Source organism: Helianthus annuus, chromosome 17 (assembly GCF_002127325.2).
Source record: "Helianthus annuus cultivar XRQ/B chromosome 17, HanXRQr2.0-SUNRISE, whole genome shotgun sequence".
NCBI lineage: Eukaryota > Viridiplantae > Streptophyta > Magnoliopsida > Asterales > Asteraceae > Helianthus > Helianthus annuus.
The window spans coordinates 160,900,172-160,909,718 of NC_035449.2; the positions used below are offsets into that span (position 1 = coordinate 160,900,172).

Below are 9,547 nucleotides of genomic sequence, written 5' to 3' on the forward strand. Positions count from 1 at the left end.
CTTTCAAAGTTTTCAAATGTTTTGAGTGGATTGTATGTTACGTCCCTCAACTATTGCTTAACTTGCATTTTCAGTGGAGTTTTTTTTAGGCTGACATATCATGTTAACTCGACCTGTTAAAACTCAAACACGATAAGAAACGAACTCAAAACTGGTAAACACGAACACGAATACGACACGAAATATTATCATGTCCGATTTTCCAAACACGAACCTGATAATAAACAGGTTATACGAAACGACATGTTAAGACACGAAAAAATCAACCCGTTAAGACACGAACACGACCTGTTACTACATATCTAATATTTAGCTATTAACAGGTCTTAACATGTATCGTATAATGGTCTTAAGTCTTAACATGTCATATCATGTCTGACACGACCTGTTAAGACACGAACACGAAATACGTAAACACGAATACGACATGAAATTAAACAGGTCTTATCATGTCAACCTGTTATAGACACGAAACCTGTTAACTTCGTGTAGGTTCGTGTCGTGTTATCGTGTTCGTGTCAGAATTGCCAGCCCTAGGTTTTTTGGCGTTTTCCCAAAAAAAAAAAAACGCCCCCAGACCCCTAGGCCACCCCTTGGGCGTTTTTTTCAAAAAAATTGTCCGGAGCGTTCTTTTTACCACACCTTCCTTCATTTTTTTTGACCAATGTCGCACACCTTCACAATATTTGGCCAATAGCATTTTTATATGGTTTTTTATTTTAATTTTTATTTAATTCTATAATGCCCTACAAGATTCAGTGGATTGTATGTTACGTCCCTCACCTATTGCTTAACTTGCATTTTCAGTATAAGAACTTTTATTTGCTTCCGTGTTGGTCTAAAAAGTTATTTAAGTAGGAAACTGTGAGTCGTTCAAATAAAAAACTGTGTGGATTACGTAATTAGATTAACTCCAATGCTGTCCAAACCATTGCCATCCAAGATAAGGTGACAGGTGTCCTAATCTAAAGGCCTATTAAGACTTTCTTCATTGCGCCCTTTGTACTACCACCCAAGATGATGTGGAATATATCCACAATTTCAGGCCCATTGAAGACCATCCAAGGGGAAGAAATCCATATAAAAGATCCGACTACACGGACACCCTTTATTAGGGTTGTCAATAGATATTTGTATAAGACACGATTAAACTTGTTTACTGAAAAAGTACACTACTTGGCTTTTACCTTTTTAAATAGAATTAGGAGGCTACGTGTCACACCCCAACCGATAACGGAAACATCGAGGCGTGGCACTGAGCGAAACAGATTGTCCAAGAGAAATTCCATAACAACTAAATTACCGGATAGTTAATATTATGTCCTATACCATAACCCATCAAGCAAATCAATTATTACAGACATAGATATGTTTAGGCAAATCATTGTTTCGACAACTCAGATTACACAAATAAATTGTCTTTGCTTCTAGACTCTCCTACTCGATTCCATGAAAGCAAGCAACATCCTAGCATCTCAAACACCTGTCACATACGTTAAAATAGAGGTCAATACACATAGTGTAAAGGTGAGCATACAAGTTTAATAGTATAATAGATTTCGAAATCGTTTACGCATAACCAGCATGTAACATGTAGCAAAGTGAAGGCTAGTAGGTTATCGACAATGAAATATGCACAGACGTGACTGCGAGTTGTAGAATGCGCAACACATATCCCCATTGGGACACGTGAAGTAAAGCCCTTAACAACCCATGTCCACGACAGGTGCTGAGTCCAAACTATAGTACTATCGTTGCTAAGGTGTCAGGCAATAATCACTGTGTAAACATAACATACAAACATTCATCGAATAACACGTAGCAAGCATTGCGGTCAGCGTATAAATAGTGTTTGCATTGTGTGATCGATGTGATTTGAATAAGTAACGTATGTAACACCCAATAGTGCGTAAAGCAAAAAGGGATCGAGCCTCACAGATTGTGTTTAAGTAAATAAACACTCTCTTGGATTGAAGGAAGTGCTGAGAGATTAACCTGAACAGTTAACGATAGCATAAGCGAAGAACGGCGCTCTAAACGGTGCGAAGTGACTAAGTGACGAATGGTAATCTGATCGGATGGCAATCTGATCGGTTGATCATTCGATCGGATGTCTATCCGTTCGGATGGTCATCCGATCAGATGGCCATTCGGTCGGATTGACATTCGTTTGGGATGATGTGTTTGTGTATGATGGCTTTGAAGTTTTCGTTGTAGCATTTTGAAAACAGAGAAGTATCTCTACCTTTCAGGTCGTCAATCGAACGGTCGTTCGATCGGACAGCGATCTGATTGGCGAGACATTTCAGTTTGAGAACAAGTTCACAGCAGGACGGTCATTCGATTGGATGGTCTTCCGATCGGATGGCAATCCGTTAGAACTGGTGATCTTTGAAAATTAAGAAAATTGATTAGGTGTTGGAGATCAAACGTCAACCGATCGGATTGTCGTTCGATCGGATGGCAATCCGATCGGACGGCAATCCGTTCGACATTCAGATCTTTTGAAAGTTTGAAAAATGTTTAAGTGTTGGAATCTCAAATGCAATCCGATCGGATGGCAATCCGATCGGACGGCAATCCGTCCCAACGATCTGATCGTCTTTGAAACTTGATTGTTTTGAAAAGTTGGCAGTTTTGCGGTTTGCTAGAGACGGTATGACAGTGTGTTAAACAACGGGAACTCCATCACACCCAGATTACCCGATCGAACGGGAATCACCCCAATCCTATCAGTTAGCTGTTCGTGACGGGTGGTTTCATGTTCAACCCAAAATCGGTTGTCTCGTTGATAGGAATCAGATCTCAAACCGACACATCACTAGAGAAGAGTAGAAGGCCTGAACGAGCTCCAATTCTATCGGTTTTGAGTGCATTGAGTGTAAAAGAGTTGAAAAAAAGTTAGAAAAACATCTTTTAATCCTTTTAACTTTGAAAACGTTTAGATCTATGTGAAATCATTGTTAAATCAAGTGGAAATCCTTCAGATCTAAGTTGTTCTTGGTGGAATGAAGCCAAATCTTGAAGTTCATAAGAACTCCACGATGACATCATCCTAGAACACCTCAAATCCACTGATTTCACAGTTAAAAGTTAAGATTCAGAGGTGAAAATGATGAAGAAGTGCATGTAGATCATAGAAGTACAAGATTTGAGTTGAAAACTTACAAGAATCGTGAGAAATCAAGAGAAATGTGAGCTTTAGTGTGCTGGTCGAATGAGAGAGCTATCACATCACTGTTGTGATGTGACAGGGGTATTTATAGGTTGCCAGAAAGGAAAGTGTGCAAGGGTGTCAGATCGGACGGCACTTCTATCGGATTGCCATCCGATCAGATGGTTATCCGATCGGATCGGATGACCATTCGATCGAATGGTCATTCGATCGAAGTGGTCCCGGCGAGTTGAGTTTCGGCGTTTCGTTTTGCGTGTTGAGCGTTGCGATGCGTTTGAGCGAGTGTTGATTAAGCGATGCGATAGATTAATAATAACCACACAAATACTATATCTAACATACAATCATCCTAAATAACTTGCGTTTAGCGTTTGCGATTAGATTGCGTTACGGTAGAGTTGCGATTGCGTTTTGATTAATCACCACAACATAAAGTAAACATGCACAAGTAACACATAAATAACACACACATGTAAAACAACATGCAGAACCTATGATTCGAGTTGCGAATGCGTTGCGATTAGCGATAAAACATGCGATTAAACCTCGATTATTAATAGATACTCCACATAATACAACTAAAGCAAATAAATAAAAGGATTCGATTACAAGTTAAGACGTACAATTACTAGTTAAGCAAGGAATGGCAGATCACAATTAGCAATCTTTTCTTCCTTTGACTTTGACTTATACGTTGACTTTCGTAACACGGGGTGTTACACTATGATCCATCAGTTATTCTCCTTGGTACATAAAATATACGACTGTGTTATAGATATGAGATATAAAGTAGTTAAATAAGTTGTATTCATGTTTAATACTTATGTTATTCACGTCGTCATAGACCTGTTAAACCCGATAAAACACGATTTCTCAGCCCTACCCTTTATTTGGGTTCCTGTGCCAACTTTGTAGCAATTTTCCTTTTTTTTAAGCAGCATTAACCAATTGATTGTTTACCACCTTTTTTTAATAGCCCATTATTATGCAATTTATTTAATTGTTATTAATCTATTGAGTAAATTACAAGTTTTGTCCTTTATGTTTACACCAAATTGCAGGCGATGTCATTTAACGCAAAAGTTAACGAGTTTTGTCTTTAATGTTTCAAAATCCTGCACGTTATGTCCTTTAGGCCAAACCCAGTTAGATTTTTTGGTTAAATCTGATTACCCAAGGACATTTTAGTCTTTTTACCCCATTTATTTAATAGTATTTCAAAAATAAAACAAAGCAATTTACAGTATTTTCAATCAAAATCCAAAATTGTGAAATCCTCATCCTGCTAAAACTAGGGCTCCAAAAACTTGCTTTTTCCCCTTTCTAAAACATACAAATCATTCTCTTCAGTTTGTTAAATCTCATATCAATTCACCACAAATTCATATTCAATTTCACCTTCTGCTTGATGCAATCGAAGAATGTGGGAAACCAACACGAACAACTACCATCATTCATCAATCTACGAATCCTTAAACCTACAACCAACTAATCTCCACCACGATCATCAACATCATCAACAACACAATAACAACGATGTGGTTGTTCAAGAAGACAATGATGTTGCAGGTGGTGGTGAAGAGGCCATAGATAACCCTAGCCATATCCGTTATGAACCTCCTCCTCCTCATCATCATCATCATCATAATAATCAGCAGCAACAACATCATGGTTTGCAGGAAGGTGGAATGGAGGATATTAGGGTTCCGGATGCTGAAATTCACCCCTTGTATGTTCCGGATGCTGAGATGCATTCGGTTAGTGCTGGTGGTGGAGCTACTGCTGGTGTCAGTCAGCTTACGCTGTCGTTTCAAGGGGAAGTTTATGTTTTTGATGTTGTTTCACCCGAAAAGGTGAAAACTTTTTGCAGTTTCTTTGTTCGGGAGTTAGGGTTTTGTTTCTTCATTGTGCATTAGTTGTTAATAGTGTTGCACGTTGTAGAGAGAGATGAATAAGAGAAATGGAGAGATATAGCTACAAGCATCACCTGAGAGAGATAGAGAGAGATTTTGAGATGAGATATGGATTCTATAACCCTTTTATTTTTTAGTTTGTTACAAAATAGTCCCTCAATAAAAGTTCTTTACACAATAGTCCTTGAGAAGGTGAAATGACAACAATACCCTCATGTGCATGGACATAACGTGCAGGATTTAACCAAAAAATCTATCTGGGTTTAGCCTAAAGGACATAACGTGCAGGATTTTGAAACGTTAAGGACAAAACTCGTAAACTTTTGCGCTAAAAGTCAGCGCCTGCAATTTGGTGTAAATCTATCTGCAACATGTGTATTATTATTATTATTATTATTATTATTATTATTATTATTATTTCCTCAATATTAATTAGTAAATTACTCATGATTCTTGATTTTACTATTCAAGAATGGTTTTTACGTCTACTTTCCGTTCGATTTAGTGGTCGTGCCACATTGTGCGGGTTTGAAAAAACTATTTTTTAAAATACGTATAGTTTTATTTACTAAACATATTATATTTATTTCTTTCCATTTAATTCGTTTTGCTCGAATCAACCTAAATTCGATTTCGAATCATTCTTTAATCTTTATTATCAATTTAAAAAAATTGATTTAAATAACCCAAAAACCGATTCAATAAACTCTCATCAAACATAATGTTCCACAGGATCTTCAATACAATGCTAAGTGCTAACCCAATCCCACTCTTTCCACCCCAACCTCACACATAATATAATACGAAATAAATATTAGCTAAAGAGATGAGATGAGCCTATGGTAGTCACATACTCGAATGGTGTTCCATAACACATCGGTGTTTTATCTTTATCTATCCTAATTATACACTCTTGTGTGGCCATTATGCATGAGTTTATCATGAACCATAGTCATCCAACGGCCATTATTGCACTACCATATCTTTGATGGATTGATTTTTGTTCATTGGATGTACATTGCCTTACTTCTCATACCATTATATATACCCACAAAGCAATGGACTAAGCAACTCATTCAGTATCAAGCCTAAATAGTAAAATGGCTTCACTTTCCCCATCCACCATGGCCACCGGGGCCATCCCTACTCAAGCCACCATGGTGGCTTCATTCAGCGGTCTTAGGTCTACCGCCACTTTTCCCGCCACCAAACAGGCGAAAAACGACTTCTCTACCCTCCCTAGCAATGGGGGAAGAGTGCAATGCATGAAGGTGTGGCCGCCGCTTGGTTTGAAGAAATACGAGACTCTTTCATACCTTCCAGATCTAACCGAGGCTCAATTGGCTAAGGAGGTCGACTACCTTCTCCGCAACAAGTGGGTTCCATGTCTGGAATTTGAATTGGAGCACGGGTTTGTCTACCGTGAGAACGCTAGGTCACCAGGTTACTATGATGGTAGATACTGGACAATGTGGAAGTTGCCCATGTTTGGGTGCACTGACTCGGCCCAGGTGCTAAAGGAGCTAAACGAATGCAAGAAGGAGTACCCTAATGCATGGATCCGTATCATTGGATTTGACAATGTCCGTCAAGTGCAATGTATCAGTTTCATCGCATCTAAGCCAGATGGATATTAATCACGTACATATACCTTTTTGTACTATCATTTCAGCCTTTTGTATTGTTGTGTTGATTTTTTTCTGAAATTAAGAATGTCATTTTAAATTACTTGTTACTTCTTTACTTGAATCTGTAACACAATGTCACTCTTTAAAACTTCCAAATAAATAAAGATTTAGAACATTTTTAAGATTGGGTAAAGAACTTATAGAATGTGACTATACAGAAGAAGCAGGAGAATTCCAATTATCTTCATGAAATGAATTCCTTCAAACTCAATCTCTCGGTTTCCTTACTAATTTATTACTTAAATTAATTAAATTTGCCTGATAGAATCTATAATAACTATGTTTATGGCTGTATGCTACAAGCCTACAACTAGTTGTTGATTTCCATTTCCCATCATTTGGTACAAAGGTGAAAACAATAGTTTATCTCGATCAATAGTTGTTCATGGTCATTCTGTTTTCTATTAGTTTTAGACGTTTAGGGGACGTTTGGTTCGCAGAAATTCAATGGAATTTAAAGGATTTGGAATCTAAATTCCATATCTTAAGATGTTTGGTTCACAAAATTTGATGGAATTGGAATCTAAATTCCAGTCTTCATGTGTTTGGTTGACCATGGAATTGGAATTGAGCATGAAATCCTTCAAATTCCTTGAACTAAAGGAATTCAAATTCCTTCCTATATGTGAAGGAATTAAAGTAAATTCATTGGAATCTTCGACCATTTCGACCCGCACCGTTTCAACTCGTACCGTTTCGATCCGAACTGTTTCGACCCGTACTGATTTCGATCCGAACCGTTTCGACCCGTACCGTTTTGAATGGAACCGTTACGTTACGAACCGAACCGTTTCGACGCAAACCGTTTCGAATTGAACCGTTTCGACCCGTACCGTTTCGAATCAAACCGTTTCGACCCGAAGAGTTTTGACGCGAACCGTTTCGACCCGTACCATTTTGAAGCGAAGCGTTTTGACCCGTACCATTTCGACGCGAACCGTTTCGACCCGTACCATTTTGACGCGAACCGTACTGTTTCAACGCGAACCGTTTTGGCCGTACCGTTTCAACCCGTATTGTTTTCACCCGAACCGGGGGTTGTGGGTGCCGGGGTAATGGATTCCAATTCATTTGACAACCAAACACAACAAAAGTGGAATTGAGATTCCAATTCCAACAATTTCCCATTCCAATTGGAATGTTTAAATTCCAAATCCAATTCCTTCAAATTCTAATTCCTATACAAATTCCAATTCCAATTCCAATTCCAAAACATTCCGTGAACCATACACTCCCTTAGCGTTTAACTAGTGGGATTTTACGCACTCAGCAATTGTTCTATTCATTATAAAACTGGCGTGATATCAAACCTTGATATAACTATCGAAAGGGATATGCCCAAGAGGATAAGAGGATATTGACACGTGTTTTACATCGATCGAAAATCATATAAAACAACTCGGTTCCTCACGACACCACTATCGCACTACACTATTGTGAATATAACTCTCTTTTAAATGAATAGTATACCGCCATGGGGATGAGCTCGGTACCAACTGGTACCGGTACCGAAATACCTAGTACGGACCGGTATTTGGAGGTAAAAACCGGTTACTACCGGTACCGAAAACGCTAAATGTCGGTACCGAATCAGTACCGAAATGATACCGGTTCGGGAAATTCGGTTTCGTACCTGGTACCATTTGCTCATCCCTACCGCCATATCGAAAAAACCATAAAAATAATACTTTACCGCTATCGATGTTATTCAGACATTATCGATTATGTTCGTCAAGGTAAAGAACAAAAGTTCAACTATATTTGGCCCGCTTGAATAAAACTTTTATCGAATCGCTAATAAAAATAAGCATGCCGTAACAGTATATTCCAAATTTTACAAAACATTATATTATATTATTAAAACAACGAAAAATGTAAACAACATCACTTTATATAAAGGGAAAAGTAGACCACGAGGCAACTTTGATAACACGTACGTTTGTAATTCGATAACTTATAAAATACTATTCACAACTCGATTCTGAGTAATTTATGTCAATACACATATAACAATATGCACGTCGCAATAACATACTCAAAACATTATAGATTAAAATAAACACACCACATATTTAGATTCGAAATTAGAATAATGAAAAGTGTAAGGCCACAATTTATAATTTATAAAAATAAATAAATGTGAGGTAGCTCTAATATATGTATGTTTGTGCTTTAAATACTTGTACAAGAATATTGCTTAAAGTGCGCGGGGTTTCGTTAACCTTATTTAAGCTCAGGTACTTTAGTGTAAATTGGAAAAAAAAGGAAAAACAACCTTTTTAAAGTTGATGGGTTGTATGTTAAGTTTATTCAAAATCAAGGGTGTAAATGAAATTTTCACTAAAAGACAAAAAGTATTGTACTGATGGTTTACGTTTTAATATACACTAATAAATTGTCCCGGGCGTTGCGGTGGTGTTTTGAAAAAAAAATGTTATAACATATAGATCAATTGAAGACGTATTTTAAAATATGCACAAAAATATATTATATTTGACCCGATTCATTTCCGGAAAAAAAAATTACGTCAAAATATAGACAACCGAAAACATACATAATAATAAGCATAAGAACATATTATATTTTACCCGACTCATTTGCTGTAAAAATTTACGTCGAAATGTAAATCAGCTTAAATTTATACTTATATCTACATAAAAATAAGCACGTAAAAACGTAAATCAACTTAAATTTATACGTATATCTACATAAAAAATAAGAGTTAAATGCCATTTTAGTTCCTGTGGTTTGGGCCATTTTGCCAGTTTAGT

At 37.2% G+C, this 9,547-nt stretch overlaps 1 protein-coding gene across 1 annotated transcript; it reads left to right on the forward strand.

The window, feature by feature from the left end:
* Positions 1 to 6,160: 6,160 nt before the first annotated feature.
* LOC110922518 (ribulose bisphosphate carboxylase small chain 4, chloroplastic) lies at positions 6,161 to 6,816 on the forward strand. The gene has a single exon (XM_022166807.2). It carries the CDS (start codon positions 6,189 to 6,191, stop codon positions 6,723 to 6,725), a length of 537 nt encoding a protein of 178 aa, XP_022022499.1. The 5' UTR covers positions 6,161 to 6,188; the 3' UTR covers positions 6,726 to 6,816.
* Positions 6,817 to 9,547: the final 2,731 nt, after the last annotated feature.

Bases quoted from the DNA above. Each gene is read 5' to 3' on its own strand.
- LOC110922518 (XM_022166807.2), top strand. From the start codon at position 6,189: ATGGCTTCACTTTCCCCATCCACCATGGCCACCGGGGCCATCCCTACT.